General features: G+C 39.0%; 1 protein-coding gene and 1 long non-coding RNA gene across 4 annotated transcripts in view; one reads left to right on the forward strand and one right to left on the reverse strand.

Moving 5' to 3' along the window:
- Positions 1 to 487: 487 nt before the first annotated feature.
- Positions 488 to 20,621, forward strand: part of SKIL (SKI like proto-oncogene) — a 30,273-nt gene continuing 10,139 nt past the window's right edge. For 2 of the 3 annotated variants that reach the window (XM_021069796.2, XM_021069797.2), the window contains exons 1-4: positions 1,163 to 1,261; positions 2,858 to 4,616; positions 17,484 to 17,581; positions 19,060 to 19,292. In XM_021069796.2, coding sequence (XP_020925455.1) covers positions 3,519 to 4,616; positions 17,484 to 17,581; positions 19,060 to 19,292 — 1,429 coding nt within the window. In that variant the 5' untranslated portion in view covers positions 1,163 to 1,261; positions 2,858 to 3,518. Of the gene's footprint in view, positions 619 to 1,162; positions 1,262 to 1,768; positions 4,617 to 17,483; positions 17,582 to 19,059; positions 19,293 to 20,621 lie in introns of those variants that run through there. The other variant, XM_084990241.1, reaches the window with a different exon arrangement.
- On the reverse strand, positions 12,806 to 19,426 carry LOC146397590 (uncharacterized). The gene is made up of 2 exons (XR_014824312.1): positions 15,829 to 19,426; positions 12,806 to 15,478 (listed from the first exon to the last, which is right to left on the reverse strand). It is a non-coding gene; the product is annotated as an uncharacterized LOC146397590 (long non-coding RNA).

Raw genomic sequence — 20,621 nt, forward strand, 5'->3', positions numbered from 1 at the left:
TGACCAAGGAGACCACTCTTTTCGGCCCTGAGGGTTACAGCCGAAAGCTCTTCAGTAGGAGCTTTCTCGTGTTCTCCAAAACAAAACCCCAAACCCTTCAGTATAATACTGAGAAACATGTAATTTCTAGCTCCCTTTTGGAGCCGAGAGAGCAGTCTGGTGAGGGGGTGGGGGGAGGGTAGCTGAGAAGTAGAGACAAAAATGTTCTTTCTCGGTTTTGCCGGAACTTCGGCCAGCCCTCGGGCCCGGCCCGATGGCGGAGGAGGTCAGCCCTGGGAAGGCGTCTGGGCGGAGGCGGCCCAGGCAAGGCGGGGGCCGCCGGGGTGGGGCGGAGCGCAGCGCGGGCAGCTGGCTGGGCGGCCCTCAGGCGGGAGGCCCCGGGGAGGCGGGGGAGCAGCCCCCGCGCGCAGGGCCCTCAAGGGGGGCGCGGCTGGGCGGCCGCCACCCGGCTGCCTCCGGGGCGGGGCGGCCCAGCTGCGGCCCCCGCAGGGGGGAGGGTCGCCCGTGCCTGACCTCGGGCGGTGGCCTCGGCCGGGCCGGCCCTGTCTCCGCCCGGCAGACTGCTGGGGTCGCGCACAGTGCACCTCGCGGCCGCCCTGCCCCCACTTGCCTTGCAGCGCAGCGACCGAGCGACCAGGGCGCCCCCGGGTCTGGCCCGTCACCACCGAGCAGCGGGTGGGGCGGGGGCGGGGCGGTGGCGGCCAGACAGCCGGCTGGGCGACTCGAGGAAGGAAGGAGGGAGGGCGGCGGTGGGGGTGGGGCGGGGAGGGAACATCCTGTCTGCGCCGAGTGCACCGCAGACAGCGTCGCGCGCCAGCCGCCCAGACGGCGCGGGGGGCGAGGAGCGCCGGGCGCGCGCCTGGGGGGAGGGGCGCGCGCCTGGGGGGAGGGGCGCGCGCGCCAGACGACGGGCCAGGAGAGCCCTTTGGAACCACAATAGGCCAGACGGTGCGCGCGTCCCCGCGGGGCTAGGAGCCGCGAGGCGTCGGCGGCGGGCCCGCGCGCGCGGTGCCGCTGCTGGCTCTGTTCCTCTCTTCCCCCCCCCCCCCCCCCCGGCCCCGCCGCCCTCGCTCTCCCCCGGGCGGCCGGAGACGGCGGCGGCGTCTGCGGGAAGCCGTGTGTCTCCGCAGTGACGTGGGCGGGCCGAGGGCTCGGTGACGTCAGAGGGCTGTGTGTAGCGATGTGTGTGGGGTTCGGAGCGGCGCCGGCACTGCCGAGGGGAGCGGGCGAGCGGCGGCGGCGGCGGCGGCGGCGGGCACAGGTGCGGCCCGGGCTCGCGGTGGGGACATGGCAGGAGGCAAGGGCGCGTGGCCCCAAGGGCCGCCCGACGGTGGCGCCGGGGGTAGTGGGGAGTTAACAAAGCTCGTCGGGCTTCCCAGGGCTTGGAGGCCGGAGTCGGGGGTCCGGATGCGCGGGTCCCGGGTGGGGTTGGGACCACGGGGTGGGGGCGCTGGTCGGGTGTCCCCCGGCAGGTCATACTTCGCTGTTCCTGGACTAGGGCAAGGGCAGGGCGCTGCACTTGACCGGAGCCGTCGGGACCCCGGAGACCGGGACGCCCGTCACCGCCACCCCCCCCTCCAGCTGCCAGTCTGCGCTCCGCGGGGATGCCTCAGGCTCGACCCGCTGCGTCGGCGCCCGCAGGCGCGGGGATCCCGATTCGCGCCCCACTAGCCCGCTGACCCCTCTCCCTTCTGGCCCTGGGCGCGGGGCGGGGGTAGATGCAGCGTTAGGGCTGCTAGGGTAACACCCGAGAACTTCCCGGGGAGAGGGTGCGGGGGGGGGGTTTCCACAGTTCTCCCAGCGGAGCGGTGTTGGGAGGGCATTGGGGTGTTCCCAGACCGCGAGTGGGGGTTGGGAGACTCCTCTTCCTCCACTTCCCACCACCCCCTTGCACGCTCCAGGGCGTCCCAGGTCCTTTGCTCTCTGCTCCCTGCCTCCCCCTCGGATTTGAGATGGGTGGGTGGCTTTGCGTGGGCGGAGGATTTCAGGGCTTGGGGGCTCCCCCATTCTAGGTCATGCCTCCTGCCCTCTTCCTTCGCTTGCGTGGGCAGGGGTGTTCCTGTGGTGGGTGGGTGAAAGTCAGTACGTTGGCTAGTGGCCTTGGTCCTTAACCCTTTGGGTCTGTTGTAAGGTAAATTGCTCGGAGTTTGGGAGGCAGAAATTTCTCTTTATTGGATTTCTTTTGGATTTTTTTCTCAAGAAGGAAGTGGAAGAAGAATCTTTTCTTTTTCCTTCTTCCTCCATTTGCATTCTTTGTGAGGTCTGTCTGCCTTGTGCTTTTTGTCCCGGATTAGTCTTGTTCAAGGATGGAGATTCCCAGGAGTGGTGTCTATAGCTTTTGGCTTCCATTAAGCAAATTCGCTAACCTTTTAAAGGGAAAGTTAATTTTTTCCTACAGTCATTCCAGAAAAATAGCATACACTGACTAGATGAATTATTCACTTAAAGTTGTAACTTAGTTATATATGGTGGATATGTTAACTAGTATATGATTTTTTGGATGAATCTGACTTAAAATAAGAGAAGTAATAGATTATTTTAGTTAAAATGGCATAATCGAGAAAGTCTGTAGTACTGAGTTTTGACTAAGATGATCTGTTTAAGGTTCTTCCTGTTCTGAGTTGGAGTAGCCCTCCCTCTTTTGAAGGACATTATTTCTCCCTTCACCCATTCTCCAAATTGCTTTCCTATTTAAAAGAAGGTTCTTCTAGTTAACTCGTGTTAGATTTAAAGAAATCACTCAAGTGTCACCTTTGGTAAAGTGAACTCAGTTTAAGATTAAGAAACTAGTTTCAAACTGACCCTTTGGCCTCTGGAGCAAATTCAAATGTAACTCCTCCACCCCCTTCTCTTCCAGATTAATTAAAAGAAGAATGAACAGTAATCCTTGAAGATAACTGGGCAATTTTTCTTTAAGTTTCATTTTTAATTGTAGAAATTCAAGTGGAGTCAGAGGTTCTTCTTACTGGTGTGAGGAATTGCACAAGCCTTCATTTTGTTCACACAGACCAAGAGATCATAATTTTTAGAGAAGATAACTACGCTCCTCCCCCCTTTTCTGGTGTCCTTGGTGCCAAAAATTAAATTTGGGTGCATTATTTTAACACAAGTAATTGCATAAACTTTTTACGTGTTGTGCTTCAAACCAAATGAAACCATTGGGACATCTTGAATTGAGAGAATTGATAACTTTATTTCAGTACATATACCTAAAGAATTAAAAAAAAAAAGACTTCCTCGAGGGTGTGCTTCTGAAAATTATTTTCTTTATTACTAGACATAAAATAAGAAATTTTATAGCACTTGCAGTGAAATTATACTAGAGTGTAAGCAGAACCAAAACAAAGTTGCAAAATCTCTTGAGTAGTTTATAAGGACATCTCTCTTTGAAAATTTGAATTTACTGTGGGAGTAAGTTACCGAAAGTATTGGCATACCTTGCTTTTCTCTCTTCAAATAAGCAACTAAATAACAATGCAAATCTCAGACCTAATTATTTAGCACAGAAGTTTTTAGCAATGGAAAACCTACAGACAAGTTTTTCCTTGGTTCAGGGCTCAAATAAAAAACTGAATGGGATGGGAGATGATGGCAGTCCTCCAGTGAAAAAAATGATGACAGACATTCATGCAAATGGAAAAATGATAATAAACAAGATGCCAGCAGTAAAGAAGGAACACTTGGATGACTATGAAGCACCAATGGAAACTGATGAAGAGCATGTCAAGCGAACCTGTGCCTCTGTGCCTGAACCTTTACATTTAAATCCCAGTTTGAAACATACCTTGGCACAATTCCATTTAAGTAGTCAGAGCTCTCTGGGTGGACCAGCAGCGTTTTCTGCTCGGTATTCCCAAGAAAGCATGTCACCTACTGTATTTCTGCCTCTTCCATCTCCTCAGGTTCTTCCTGGTCCACTACTTATCCCTTCTGATAGCTCCACAGAACTCACCCAGACTGTGTTGGAAGGGGAGTCTATTTCTTGTTTTCAGGTTGGAGGAGAAAAGAGACTTTGTTTGCCCCAAGTTTTAAATTCAGTTCTTCGAGAATTTTCACTCCAGCAAATAAATACAGTGTGTGATGAATTGTACATCTATTGTTCAAGGTGTACATCAGACCAACTTCATATCTTAAAAGTTCTGGGAATACTTCCATTCAATGCCCCATCTTGTGGGCTGATCACATTAACTGATGCCCAAAGACTATGTAACGCTTTATTGCGGCCACGCACTTTCCCTCAAAATGGTAGTATACTTCCTGCTAAAAACTCATTGGCCCAGTTAAAGGAAACTGGCAGTGCCTTTGAAGTGGAACATGAATGCCTGGGCAAATGTCAGGGTTTATTTGCACCCCAATTTTATGTTCAGCCTGATGCTCCATGTATTCAGTGTCTGGAGTGCTGTGGAATGTTTGCACCCCAGACGTTTGTGATGCATTCTCACAGATCACCCGACAAAAGGACTTGCCACTGGGGCTTTGAATCAGCCAAATGGCATTGCTATCTTCATGTGAACCAAAAATACTTGGGGACGCCTGAAGAAAAGAAACTGAAGATAATTTTAGAAGAAATGAAGGAGAAATTTAGCATGAGGAATGGGAAGAGAACTCAATCCAAGGCAAGTTTTTTTTTTTTTTTAAGCAATTTTGAATAATGGTAATGGTTACTTTGAAATCAAAAGTCTCTATTTAGAATATAACTTAAGCTGTATGTTAAGAAACCATTACTGCTTATGCAACAACAGCAAAAAATACTGATCTATGTAGTATGTTTATGTTACACATTTTAGGCTATAAAGTGCTTTCCTTTGTGTGTTGTCATTTGATCGTCCAAACAACCTCCTGAGAGAAGTGGGGTTATTCCCATTTCACAGATAAAGAGAATGAGGCTCAGAAAGATCAATTGTCTTTCCCAAGATTATATAGCCAGGGAGTGGAGGATTTTGGGCTTTTTTCTCAAGCCACATCCTCTTTCTTTTTCACACATCCTGCTTTTTGATGACTAAATCTGTTGTTTTCCTAGGACTCAAGATAATTTACACTTTGGTGTTATCTCTATTTGCAAATGTTACAATAGCTAGCCAAAACAATTCTGGTGGTGGGCTCCAAACAGCAGTTTCCAAAGATACATTTAGGATTTCTGACATTGTTTCTATAATTGAATATTCAGACTTCATCAATATTGGAAACAAATGCAAAAGACAGATTTATTTGAGGACTTTGTGTTTCTAGTCACCAAGTTTTTTTTTTTTTTTGAAAGAATGGAATAACTTTAAAAATTAAGACAGGAGTTCTCTTGTGATGCAGTAGGTTAAGGATCTGGCATTGTTACTGCATCGGCTTGGGTCACTGCTGTTGTACAGGTTCAGTCCCTAGCCTGGGAATTTCCACATACTGCCGGCGTGGCCAAAAAAATTATGACAGCTAGAAAAAGAAAATATTATTTTCGATTAAATAAATATTAATATAAAGCCCTATCAGCAAAGAAATTTTAAACATTATTTTCCCACTTTGTTGTCTAAAGTGGGAAACTAGTAGGCTAAACTAGTATCTTTGGAGTTCCCGTTGTGGCTCAGCGGAAACAAATCTGACTAGCATCATGAGGCCGCAGGTTCGAACCCTGGCCTCACTCAGTGGGTTAAGGATCTGGTGTTGCTGTGAGCTGTGGTGTAGGTTGCAGATGCAGCCTGGGCACCTCCATATACCTAGGGTGTGGCCCTAAAAAGACAAAAATAAATAAATAAATAAACTAGTATCTTCATTATAAGAGTTTGAACGCCTGGCTAATAGACAAGATTTAGGTTATTAAATATTCAGTTTGTTGATCAGGTTTTTAAATATTTTCCTAGTTGATTGAAATCAGTATAATAGCTAAAACTAACACTAAGTGTTTAAAATGCAGCAAGCAATGTTCTTAAGCAGTTTTGCATATAGAATTTTATTTGACTGGTACTACAGAAGGCTGGCTGTTTCATCTTAAGAATCTGATTTTTTCACTGTTACCTTTTATTTCTTGAAGTAATCTCTGTCCTTTCAACTTCACAGAAGAAATGAAGTGTACTGAATGACTTAAGGTTATTTATCAAGATTAGAACTTGGGCAAAAACCTAAGGTTTGGTGTCCTGTGCTTTCATAGGGTGCTGTTCAGAGTTTAAGGGAAATTTAGTCATTGTATAGTTTTAAGACAGTGATTTGCTTTTGAAGCCCAGTGAAGAAAATTTCAGATTCGAATTCAGGGTAGTTTGCTATTTGCTGATTCTAAAGGGTCAGTTCTTGTTTGAAATTCCTTGCCTGTGGCTACTAGATAAGTTTATATTGTTCAGGTGCAGTTATTAACTGATTTTAAAGCAGGATTGACTTCAATCCAGTTCTCACATTGCTGAACCTGCTTCCAGCTGGCCTGATCTCATGCTGAAGGTTGTGCTTAGAATTATCTATATTCCCAAAATGCCCTCTTTGATACATACATACAAACATACATGTCTTTTTAAGGTCAAACCTGTGGCATATGGAAGTTCCCAGGCTAGGGATCCAGTTAGAACTGCAGCTGCTGGCCTACACTGTGTCTGCAATCTACACCTCAGCTCATGGCAACACCAGATCCTCGACCCACTGAGCAAGGCCAGGAATCCAAATCCACATCCCTGTGGATAAACTAGTCGGGTTAATCACTGCTGAGCCACAGTGGAAACTCCCCTCTTTGATATTTATGATACCTTGCCATAATCTAATCAGGAACTCTACTTTTACATGTCCATAGGTGGCCACATTATTTGCCAGATGTTCTTGATCCAATGTTGATTGCTCTGACATAAGCATTTTTGGGATAAATTACTTTACATAGTATTACTGCTCTATATTTTTGAGAAAAAAATGTCTGAGAACTATGATAAAGGTTAAAAAAAAAAGGTGAATTTATTTCACAGAAACTGAATGTGCTAGGGTTTGGTTAAAATTGAAACCATCCTTCATCTGGGTGTAGTCTTATTTGTCTCAGAATTTATTCATTTGAATTTGGTTTTTATATGAGGAAAGTGAAGTTTTTTGCAGTATTTGCTACAGTGTTACTGGTGTTTTGGTATTTTCTTCAATTTCATGGAATTTTAGGCAATTTAAGAAAATTTCCAGTAATCAAACCTTTAAGAAAGTTTTTTGAGGGTTCATGTGTAGTATATACATGCTTATCAGTTCACATTTTGAAAATTTACTCCTCAGAACTTTGTAAAGTGGTTCTTTTTTGAAGGTCTGTGAGCAAGGTTTTTCAGATGAGAAGCCAGTTCCAGATGGGCTCCGTCCTCCTGGTTGTGTAATTGGAGGTGGTAGAGTCGGGAGTTGAATGCATGTCTTATGACTTCAATTCTAGTAATTTTCACTGCTTTTCCCTAAAGCAAACTCAGTAGCAAAAACTGAATTTTGAGAAACATTCACTCTTCTTTTCAACTTACCTTAGTGTAATAGTACTTAACCTCTCGATTAACTTTATATAGACTAAAATATTTGACTGGGAAGTGGGCAAGGAGAAAGTCCTTGAGTGGGGAACATTTTTCATTATCTTCTGTGAATCACTGATTTGGTTGCCAAACAAACCAAATAGATCCAGAGGAAGCTCATTTTAAGAAGTCAAAACAGATTTTTTTTTAAAAATTATGGAATATGCCAAATATATTAACCTCTAATCTAAAGGACTGTATGTTTAGTGTGAATACTAATGTAATTTGATATATTTAATGTAGTCAGAGTATTTTTATTTTAAAAAAACCCTTCAAACTCATTAGGCAGTTGTTTGAAATGTAGCAACTGTTACATTATTTCTAAGGATGGAAATTATATTAGTAATGATTACCAAACTATTTGCATAGCTAAAAACTACATTTACTTTGCATAGTTAGGAGCTATGTTTAGATGGGAGAAATAAGTGGTATTAAGATCAGTGTTCTAAGTGAAGAACTGACTTTATTCTTGGTAGACACCAGAGGTATAGTATTTTGAACTTTTCTTTACTGAGGTTGCCACAAGAAATAATACCTAATTTTAGATCTGCTTCGGTTGCTTTGAAATGGTGTTAATCAAACTATCTCTTCATATCATTTGAGTTTTTATATTTTTATTAAAACTGGTTATTATATTTTACAGTACACAAATATATGCGAGAATATTATGCTCTTGATTCTTTTTCAGATCTTCAGTAGGTATTATTTATTTGACCAAATTCTGATTTTTTTGAATAATTTCTTTCTGTGGAAAAAAGGTTGCCAAAAAAACTGATCATTTGTAAATAAAATTTGAAGGGTCATGTTTACCTAAGATTATTTTCAAGCATAGTAGAAAAGCCCATTTGTAGTCAATTGATAATACCATTATAGGTGATTCTTTACTGTTACAGCATGTGGTTGACAATCTCCACTTCTCTAAGTAAAGATGGTTTGTGCCCTTACATCTTTTTGGAAGTTAAAATTTAAGATTCCTAACATTTAGACATGACTACTCTTAGGTAAGTAAAATAATATAGTTTTTATTCTGTTTAGGAAAAAAATCCTATGGATTATCTATGATGTAAATAGATAATTTAAATGTATCAACTTAAAAGTTTTGCTCTTAAAATGTATGAAACATTTCACTTTTTCTAGTTTTGTATTATCCCTACAGTTCATCATTTCTGCAGGTCATTGGAATAGTGATAATAATACAAAAAATTTCTCCCCTCTTGTAAGCTATTACTTTTGTCTAGGAATGTGTTTCTTAGTACAAACCTAAATGAGGTAAAGAAATATACTAGAGAGGATGGATAACTACAACGAATTGTGTTGGGACAAAATGTCTACCAGTAATAATTGTGGTAGATTTGATAGTAATTTGTTACATTAAAGGCATAGTTTGCATTTTTTGATTAGCATACATTTTGATCAAGTGGCAATAAGGTCAGAAACAGATGAAGTATTTGTGCTCATGTAAGGGACCAGTATGAGTAATTATTTCTAACTTTATAAAATTAATAACTGTCTTAATGAATTTAGAGGTTCTTTTCCTTTTTTTCCCAGAATATAATTTAGTACCTGGCATGTCAGAGTTAGTCAGGAAAAATAAAGTTTTTTTTTTTTTTTTTGATCGTTTTAGGGTTGCACCGCTGGCATATTGAGGTTCCCAGGCTAGGGGTCCAGTTGGAGCTATAGCTGATGGCCTACACCGCAGCCACAGTAACACCAGATCCGAGCCACGTCTGCCACCTACACCACCGCTCACTGCAACACTGGATCCTTAACCCATTGAGTGAGGCCAGGGATCAAACCCATGATTCCTAGTCATATTTGTTTCCGCTGCACCACAACAGGAACTCCTGAAAATTTTTTTTAATTGAATAAATTTTTGGAAGAGAATGCTGTATTGCATTTTAGAATATTTGGGATTTTTTTTTTAATGATGCTTTCACCTTTAATAAACATATGTAATTTGCAAATAAAGTGTTGAATAAGACAACTGATCAAATGAGAGGTTTTAAAAGTATTTTGGAAGTTAAGAGTCTAGAAAAATAGTATGATATTTCTCACTATTATGGAAATATTTATTAATACATATTTGGGGATTTTTCCTTTTCCTCAAATATTTTCTTGATTTATAAGTCAGATAACTGAGTGTTAGGCTCAAATGTATCTCACTTTTAGTTGTTTGTATACAATAATTATACTAATTGGATATTCCTTTACTTACCAAAATGAAGCATGCAGAAGCAAAGTACGAAACAGTTTTGTTATAAAATATAAGGGCATTTCAGTGAAATCTTTAGAATGGCTTTGGGAATAGTGCCCCCTGATGGTTTATGAAATATAGAGTCTATTTTTTCCACTAAAAAATAGTAAAACATTGAAAAATATTAGCATTTTAAGAAGGCCCTCTGATAAAAAAAACTTTATCCTTTTGGTCTGAGAAATAGAAGAAAATTCAGAAACTTCAAGGAAGAAAAGAAAAAGGATAGGCCTGAATCAGTGTGTCATCAGCCAATAGTGTTGTCAGAGCTATGCGTCTGTTATGCCACTAGGAGAACAAGGAAGAAATCAAGAGCTGGGTTGATTTCAATCCCTTTAGAATTCTGAGAGTAGAAAGTGTGGAGCCAGAACTCAGTTTGTTCAAGTAAAGGTGTAGAACTAGTAATGGCTTATACTTCTGTTTGTCCATATGTAGAATTTTCATCTGTTGAGGCTTCATATATGTTGCATATACATTATACATGTATATTAAAATAATGTAAGGATTTTATTTGACTACAAAAAGCATAAATATATAATTAAACCATAATCCTTATTTTAAGGTATGGTTTGCCTCTGTCCCTAAAGTATAGAACTGTGTTAGGCAGAAAGAGGAATGAAAGAAAGAATGTTAATTTAAAACTCATTTTGATGTTTAGACTTAGAAATGGGTCACAGAAATATGTGTGTAAATACTAGATGAAGGCTCTCTAAAGCAGGAATTCATCTTCTAATTTCTTTTTTTTTGTTTGTTTTTTTTTTGTCTTTTTGCTATTTCTTGGGCTGCTCCCTCGGCATATGGAGGTTCCCAGGCTAGGGGTCCAATCGGAGCTGTAGCCACCAGCCTACGCCAGAGCCACCGCAACTTGGAATCTGAGCTGCGTCTGCAACCTACACCACAGCTCATGGCAACGCCAGATCCTTAACCCACTGAGCAAGGGCCGGGATCGAACCCGCAACCTCATGGTTCCTAGTAGGAATTGTTAACCACTGCGCCACAACGGGAACTCCCATCTTCTAGTTTCTGAATGTAGAATATGGTAGATGCTTAATGAAGATTTGGATAAACTGAATAAAAAGTCTTAGTAGCCCTAGAAAGCTACCAGTGACTTTTTAAGGAAGAACACAGCTTTAGTTTTAAAGCAATAGAGTATTTTGTTTTTATATGTGGTATTGAATTTTGAAATTTCAAATAGCCTTGAAGGTGCATATTTTGTTTACTTTATAGAGACAAAGAATACAAAAGTTAAAGAAACTAAAGACCATTTCGGTGTATAATACTTGGGCTTTTATTCCATTTTGAAAAAGTTCTTTTGGTATGATTATGAAAACAATATAGGCTCATTATAGTAAATCCTAAGAAAGTACAAAGAAGAAAACAGTTTCCTTATAATTTCACCACAGAGTGATAACTACCATTGGAATTTATTCCTTTCCATACATAATGCTTTGTAAATTTGTGCAAAAGCATCTGCAGAGCACACGTTATTAATTTAGGACTAATGGTTGAAATAATACTTTTGGACAAATTTTAGGACATTGCACTTAAGAGCAATGTTTATCAAATTGCAGTTTGTCACCCATGCAGCCTTTCTCATGTGGGGTTCTAAGGGAGGAGATTTTAGCCCTATAGAGAGGATGGTTTATAGTACCATTCTAAATGCTTTGGAGAGATGTTAATTTAGTGTATGTCATGGAAGCTTTGCAGCATTTGGGCTTAATTCTGTTGAGGACCTGAGTTGAGAAGGGTGGGAAGGATAACATCAAAGAAGTCAATTTAGTGGGTCACCAGCTTTTTAAAAATACATGAAATAGAGTAAAATTTAAAAATGCAGTATATTGCACATAGTAAAATTAGGTTAATTTACCTTTTGATATTGTCAATTTATATTAGCTGAAGGCCAAAATAATCTGAGGTCATAATTTTTTAAAAGCATATATGTTGAAATGTGATACTCAAAACCTTAGATTTATATAAATTAAAACTTTTGGCAAGTATTTTAGTGAAAAGATGTATATGACATGGAAATTTCCAAGTAATTGCAATATTAAGTGATTGAACACCATAGAATTCCAATGTAAAGAAAAAAAAATGTTTTAAAGTCCCAGGAATTAACAGGAATTTATCAGTTTGTCCTGTTGCCTTTAAGTTTTAAAGGGAGTGATACCATACTACTGACTTTACATGGCTTTGTTTCCATGAAGGATTTAAAATGAGAGTTGTACTTTATAAGAAAGAACACGAGCCTTTGCTTTTCCTACGTGCATTTTAAGCACTTTAAACCTAAAATTGGCTTTGTGAGGTAGGTGGTATGATCTTGCAGTGTGGAGGAGCAGCAGACTTGCTCTGATTCCTGCAGATCCATCTTTGATAAGTTAGTGGAGGTGTTTAGATCATATTTGCTCTAGTTTTGCGTTAGGTTCATTAATTCTAATAATTACAATGAATTAAGGCACAAAACTAAGCCTTAAAATCTCTTAAGTAGCTATTTGCTGCCTTGTAACACTACTCCTGTTTCAGTTGTTGAAACACTCATTCACAGCATGTTGGAGGTATTGAGGAAACCTGATCCTATTTTGAGAGATTCAGTTTCTTTCAGTAGTTGTTGGCAGCTGTGTGGTAGGGTGTCTTTTGTGTCCTTCTGAAATCATTTATGACCACTTGAATGTCTTAGTATTATACACAGTAAGAGGAACCTGGAAGGTATATTTGCATAATATATATACTTCTTTATACCTAAGGATTTGTTGCTTCACTATGTATTCAGTCATATTTTTAGTAAGGTTGCTAACGATTTGTTGAAAATGATTTGACTTGTACAAAGTAATGTGTATTTAATATGCATTATATTTTATTTCTTGTATAAACACTATTGTAGGAGGATAGACTGAAATTTACCAATCTACTAGCCCTTTGTATGCTTATTGTTTTATAAGTACCAAAATGTAAAAATTGTCTTTCTAAATTCTATTTTTGAAAATGATTTTTTCCACTTTTTCTCTCTCTCTCTCTTTTTTTGTTTTTGTCTTTTTGCCATTTCTTGGGGTGCTCCCGCGGCATATGGAGGTTCCCAGGCCAGGGGTCGAATCGGAGCTGTAGCCACCGGCCTATTACAGAGTCACAGCCACACGGGATCTGAGCCGCATACGCAACCTACACCACAGCTCACGGCATCGCCGGATCCTTAACCCACTGAGCAAAGCCAGGAATCGAACCCGCAATCTCATGGTTCTTAGTTGGATTCGTTAACCACTGCGCCACGACGGGAACTCCCCATTTTTTTTCTCTTTTTTTAAGGGCCATACTTGTAGCATATGGAAGTTCCAGGCTAGGGGTCAAATTGGAGTTGTAGCTGCCAACTTATGCCCCAGTCACAGCAACTTGGGATCTGAGCAGCGTCTGCGACCTACACCACAGTTCATGGCAATGTCGGATCCTTACCTCACCAAGCAAGGCCAGGGATTGAACCCATATCTGTATGGTACTAGTTGGGTTTGTACTACTGAGCCACAATGGGAACTCCTTTTTCCACATTTTTTAAAAAAAGGTTTACTTCTGACTTTTGGGGAGTCAAGGATTTTTAAAATCCTACCATACTTTGAGGCATTGCCTTGATTTCTTTAGCTCATCAATGTTTGTCATTAGGACTTAAAGATCATAATATTAGTCTGAGAGTGTAATTAAAAACTAGGCATCCATCTAAAAGCAAAGTTTATGGGAGTTCCCCTTGTGGCACCGGGGAAACAAATCCAGCTAGTATCCATGAAGATGTGGGTTTGATCCCTGGCCTCGCTTAGTGGGTTAAGGATCTGGCATTGCTGTGGCTATGGTGTAGGCCAGCAGCTGCAGCTCTGATTAGATGATTCGACCCCTAGTCTGGGAACTTCCTTATGCTATGGTGCAGGTGCAGCCCTAAAAAAACAAAAACAAACAAACAAAAAGCACAGTTTATTCTTGAGAATAAGTCGAAATTTTAAAGGGTTTTGAATTTTGTTTTGGGTTTTTTTTTTTTTTAAGTGCAGATTGGAATGTTTGTATATGGATAGTGCTGATGGGTGTGGTTGCTTTTGTAACTAGGAAGTTACAAAAATGCTTATTGATATTTTTGTAAATGAAATTGAGTTTTATAAATTATTTGTCATTGTGAGATTATAAGCATCTATCAAAATGCAATGATTCTTTTTTAGGAAGTCTGGTTATTAAAGGGTCATGCATATATAACAGTTAAGTTGAAATTTAGAGAAACTTTCATAAAACATTTCCTAATTTTTACTTATTTAAAATTAACTCCTATACATTTTGGGATTGTTTAAATATTGCTTTCATAGATGTTATTTGTTGTTTTACAACTTAGAAAAAGAACCTTTGGAATGAAATCATATGTCTGAAATTTTTCTTACGTATTTCAGATGAGGATGCCATCTGTTCATTTTTTGGTAGATAATGATGGGGAAGTTGGGCGATAAAAGTGTTTTAAAATGTTAAAGCTCTAACTTAGGCTACTGAGTGATCTACTTCTCTTCTTTGCCAAGTAATGTAATGTATTCTATTTTAATGTTTAAATACATGAGGGAATAAATTATTCTCATATTGAAAGGTAGAGAAAAGGTAATGTTCCTATCTTGGTGTCTCATTTTTATTCCTGATCAGTAGCCGCATTACTGCCATGCCATTTAATTATATTGTTCTTTTTGGAAGACCTAATTTGTATGTTGCCACAAATGCAGAATAGATGAGAAAATCTGTCATGCTTGCGAATGTTCTGTTGTATAATATGTGCTTTTCTTAATTGTTTTTAACACACAGTTAGGATAATTTGTTATCCTAACTATAAATGTGTTTGCGGCTTACTACAGCGTATTAGGTAAAATTAACTCCCAACATTGTATCATGGTTAGTGTTGTACATTTCCCCATCATTTATATTATTTAATTTGTAGATCTGATCTCCAAAAATACATCCCAGAGACTGTTGGGATTCTTTGGTACTTTTTGTAACAGAAGAGTTTTAATTGTGAAAGAGACTGACTAGTGAGTTTCAGGGTAGTAGAGTAACCTTAAAAAAGCCCACCCTGGGAATTAGTGATCTATACTGTCATTCAGAATTCATTCAACAAATATTTATTGAGTCTCTACTACCTGCCAGGCATGGTGCTAAGTACTGAAAATACAAAAGTGATGAAGACAGTCCTTGACCTCAAGCTGCTGTTCAAGCAGAGGCCAGGTAGCCTCTTGTCAGGGATTTTGTATACGAAATTCAGACATGAACTAGAGGATGTGCTAGGTGATCTTTAAAGAAGGCTTCTTTAGAACCCCTCTTCTGTGACTGTCTTAGTGGATTGGTGAATAGGAAACAATAAGGACAGAAATTAGAGAAGGATAGATGTTTAAAGAGAAACAAATGTGCTAGTGGTTATTCAGGGTGGCACTTGAAGTTTTAAGACATCGTAAAAGCAAAGCTATACTGAGTGGGTCCTCAATAAAAGTAAAACACACAGCAAGCTGTACAGTTTTGAAATGAACTTGATCAAAATTGAGTCACAGTTTAAGGCAAGATATTTGGCTGAAGAAGTTTAGAATTTGTTCTTCTGAAGGTCTGAGATTACAGATATCATAATAGGAAAAACTTTTAAATATGTAAATCAATCTTTAGTAATTTTAATTTAAAAAATTAGAAACAGTAGATTTCTTGGACAGTATATCCAGGATTCTTTCAGGTATAAAACTGATTTAAAGTGTCACTTTCTTTCTTTTCTTTTTTTTTTTTTTTTTTTTTTAAATTCTTTTTTTTTTTTTTTTTTTTTTTTTTTTTTTGTCTTCTTGTCTTTTTGTTGTTGTTGTTGTTGTTGCTATTTCTTGGGCCGCTCCCGCGGCATATGGAGGTTCCCAGGCTAGGGGTTGAATCGGAGCTGTAGCCACCGGCCTACGCCAGAGCCACAGCAACACTGGATCCGAGCCGCGTCTGCAGCCTACACCACAGCTCACGGCAACGCCGGATCGTTAACCCACTGAGCAAGGGCAGGGACCGAACCCGCAACCTCATGGTTCCTAGTCAGATTCGTTAACCACTGCGCCACCACGGGAACTCCACTTTCTTTATTTTCTAAATAATGAGTTTAACTGATGACTTTTAAAAAGGAAATTCTCATTTAATTTGAGTTGATCTTATATTTCATTGATTTGTTTGAGCTTATCCATGCTAATTAACACCTGTTTTATCACAATGTTGGGGTGAAAAATGTTCTAAGTGAGTTTTCTAGATGATGAAATTATTCAGTACTAACTGTATTTTTAAAAACTTTTTTTTATGAATTCTAAAATGTCTTAAATGATTTTTCAGTCTTTCTAAGTGGTATGTGTATGGTATGTATATGTATATAGTATACTATTTATACATGGTATAAACATAGACTATAATTTAACTATGTCATGTTGACTGAAGACTTTGAAAACATCAGTTACTCTGTTGTGATAAGGGTAGGGAACAATTGAGATATATTATATATATTATATATTTGCCCTGGCCTATGATAAAGCCCTCAGATTGTCTCAATTTTTGAATCAGTTTTCATGTTTATGTCTAATTCTCTTCTCTCCTTAGGCTGTCAGCTGGCACCTGGCATCTATCACTGTTTCTTTTGCCAGCAGTCAGTTCCCTTTCAAATTTTTAGTGGAACTAAGCTATAGACTGAGAAACTGTAAATAAACGATTGATTTATTTTATAAATAAGCAGATGATTTTGCCCCAGATTTTGAACTTCTTTAGAATACTTGATCAGGATTGGAAGGTTTTAAAACAAATTCTGCCCTTATTTAGAGTCTAGAGGCCCTCACTGAATACTCAACTCTTAAATCCTTTCAAAATATATTCTCTTCCCTGTAGTCATGTAGTCTTTTTAGTCTTCAAATTACTTGTCCAGTAATTCTTAACAAAAATGCTGATCTTCTACCAATATGTATGTGAGGGGAGACAAAATATAAAAAAAAAAAACAAATGAGGAAGTTAGTAATCACAGGTTATTCTTTTCTTTCTCAGTTTCTGAACCTAGTTTTCTGATCTGTAAAATGGAGATAATTACACATATGTAATGAGGTATTTTTTATAATTAAGAAGAATATAAACTTTATACTATAAACGTGGAGGTTGATGTTTGTTAAGTAGCCAGTTACCTTTTCCTTTTCCTCTATTTTCAGGTACAGTTCATCCTTCAGGGCTAAAAGAGCTTTTCCTATTCATAAGGAAATATGGTTTAGTGATAAGTGTTAACAGACAAAATGGTTTCAAAGTTTGACAAAGTACTTACAGCTGTAGAATGTTCTTCTAAAATAATGTGCTAAGAGATACTGTAGGGATAGAGTATATTCCAACTTATTGTAGCAGCAAGAAGAAGAATCAAAACTTACAATGCTGTATATTTGTAGAGTACTATTATTTAAAATGGATTTAAAAAATAGATTCCATAAGTATGATATTTGGTGAAATCATTTCTGGTAATGCATGTTAATATGCATGCAGATACGGTTCTTGTTATGGGGTAATTCATGTAGCAGTCTCTGAGTTTGAAGTGACTAGACATTTTACTTTAAGGAAAGACTGCCTTAAAATAAAATGTTTCTTAAGTAACGTAATTCTTCTTTATTAGTCAGTGTTATGAGGGGCAGCCTATGGCTATATCAAGTTCACACATAAAATTAACCATTACATCTTTCTTCAATAAACTTTTCCCCTTCTACATTTTTCTACAGATAGATGCATCACCAGGAATGGAATTACAGTCATGGTATCCAGTTATAAAGCAGGAAGGTGACCATGTTTCTCAGACACATTCATTTTTACATCCCAGGTGAGTGGGTATTAACTTGTCCATTCATCCATTCAACATCCATGTGTCAGGTGCTATTCTAGGCCGTGGGAATTCATTATATAGTTTTAGGTGTTTTTGTTAATGAAATGAATTGTAAATTGTGTTGAATATTTGAATTAACCTTTTCTCTATGTTTCTGTGTTTTTGTTTTTGTTTTTTTTTCTTGGAAATAGTTCATTTCCTTTTTATCCCAAAGTGGGAAAATGAAAATTTTCTTTTAATTTCCTTAGTTCCCTTCAAGAGGTAAATCAAGAGTATGGTGTGCTCTTTGATATTTTAAAAAAACTTTTGAAACTTAGAAGTTTTCATAATAACCACACCCCTCAAAATTAATTTTCTTATTTTCAATAAAAATGCATCTTAGATTATAAACTTTTTCTTTATTGTTCCTAGATTTAGCTGTACATTTATATCTCCCCAAGCCCAGTGATGAGGAATCTTAGTCTTACTTCCATTTGCATAGTTCCTTCTATTTTTATTACATTTGAAGTAATGTAGTTTGAAGTTTTGGGGCAGTATTAAACCTGTCAGTTTTCTTAGCAGAATACTGAGTTTTCATTCTCAGAATTCATGTGATTGGCAAAGAGGGTCAATATAGATATCTTATACAAAGAATATGCGAAATAAGAGGAGATTATAGAGTTCAGAGGATGAAGTATTAGGTCAGTTAAATGGTTGAATCTTTTGGCTAAAGGTTAAGCAGATTATAGTTAATCATAAAATATCTAGCTCGAATTTGTTCCATGAGTCTCTCAGATAATCTCCCTGAGCAATTTTATGTGAGCTTTGAGCAAAATTGTAGTTATTCCTTTGATTTATTATTGCACTTTTATCAAGCAGGAAATACCAAAGTATTTTCAGAAGATTGCTCTGTGAGGAGGACTGCCCAGTAGCTGGGCAGCATGCAGAATGCTGGTTCTCTCCCTGAGCTGTATATATAGGAAGGGCCCTGGGAGGTCCTCACTGGGTCTCTGGTGAATCAGGCCATAGCCATGCAGTGTGGGACTGAATCAGTCTCATTCCCAGCAATGAGCAAGGATTTCTTGCTTTGGAGGGGTGGCAGAAAAGGAAAGAGTTCTCCAAAGTAGCGTATGGTCTGTTTTCTTTATGGCATAAAGCTTAGTCAGGGCTATTGAACTGCTCTGTAAAATGCTTTATGGTTTTAGTTCTCAGATAGTTTTGAGGGGGAAGGAGAAGAGACTGATTTTCTTTTCCAGTGAGTATCTCTTTAATGCTTAGAAATGACTTTTTGCAAAATAACAAAAATAGCCTCATCATTTTTCATTTTCTGCCTCAACTTTTTCAAGAATTCCTTTCTATGATCCTTATTTTCTGAGTCTTCTGTTTTGGTAAAAAAGAAAAATCGTTTAACCATAGAAATAGAAATAGATGGTGATATATTTTGTTTTCTTACCTAAATGTCATATGTATCTTATTGTGCCATTCCTTGTTTTCAGCTACTACTTATACATGTGTGATAAAGTGGTTGCCCCAAATGTTTCGCTTACTTCTGCTGTATCCCAGCCTAAAGAGGTCACAAAGACAGAAGCAAGTAGATCCATACCAAGACAGTCAGAGAAGCCTCACAGTAGTGGGAAGCATCCAAAAACAGTGTCTTATCCAGATGTCTCACTGGAGGAACAGGAAAAAATGGATTTAAAAACAAATAGAGAATTATATAGTCGCTTAGGTAAGTATGCAGAAATAATCTTTTTAAAATCAAGTATCTAATAAACACATTTATTCAGCGTTTTCAAAGAGGATTTCTATTTAAGAGAATTTTCTATAGATAATTGAAGCTTTTATCTTAAAAAAAAAAAAAAATACGACCTTTAAAAACTCTTGAGTGTCTCCACAGAACCTCAATTGCTCTACTTCTCTAGAATGGTGATAGCCATAGAGGCTGATGAGATTCGTATATAGGCTAGATGATTACATACTGCAAGTGATTTTTTTCTGATTATTTTTTCTTCCTCCTGCCTTTTCTTTGCTGTCAGGTTTCTTAGAATGTCCTTATTTTTCTTTGTAATTTGCTGTGAACTGAGAAACTTTAATAATATGGGAAGTATATGATAATCTATAAAAATATTGAATTGTGTTACACACCTGAAACTAATTTAATCAACTGTACTTCAAAAACAAAAACAACCACCCACAAGTGTATGCAAGTAGTTACGTATAGGACTCAGGGAAAATTAGTCATGGAATAAGCAAGAATTGAAAACTCATAACTGTGGGAGCCAGGCAGATGGCATGAATACAGAATGCTGGCTGGACATTAAGGAAAAAAGCTGCATAGTTACAGTGCCTTCTAAAATGCTGTAGACCAAACAAGACGTGTCTGCTCACATGCTGCCTATATTACCCCCTGTATAGTTGCAGACTTTGCTTATAGCTTAGGCAAGGATAGTTCTTTCAGCTTACTCAGAGCAGTTGAAGACTTCTCTAGTCATATAACTGTTTTCATAGATAATTGAGATTCTTGGAGTTTTCTGTACTTTAATTTTGAGATTTTTAGAACTCAGTTTTCCTTGGACTTAAACATGGCAAACAATAATTAGTAATGTATCATACCATGCTTGCAGTATATTTCCCAAATTATTTAATTCTAGTGACTTTTAAAATTATTGATATAATTCATTTAGCATAAAATTTACCCTTTTAAAGCGTACAATTTAGTAGGTTTTTTTTTTTGTTTGTTTGTTTTTTTGCCTTTTTGCCATTTCTTGGGCCGCTCCCGCGGCATATGGAAGTTTCCAGGCCTAGGGGTCGAATCGGAGCTGTAGCTGCCGGCCTATGCCAGAGCCACAGCAACGCAAGATCTGAGCCGCGTTTGCAACCTACACCACAGCTCATGGCAACGCCGGATCGTTAACCCACTGAGCAAGGGCAGGGATCGAACCCACAACCTCATGGTTCCTAGTCAGATTCGTTAACCACTGCGCCACGACGAGAACTCCGAAATCAGTAGTTTTTAGTAAATTGACACGCTTGGGCAGTGATCACAACTATTTAATTT

Source organism: Sus scrofa, chromosome 13, assembly GCF_054392235.1.
Source record: "Sus scrofa isolate SSC_HxYL_T2T_F1_AM1 chromosome 13, Sscrofa_HxYL_maternal_Yorkshire_Landrace_v2.0, whole genome shotgun sequence".
NCBI lineage: Eukaryota > Metazoa > Chordata > Mammalia > Artiodactyla > Suidae > Sus > Sus scrofa.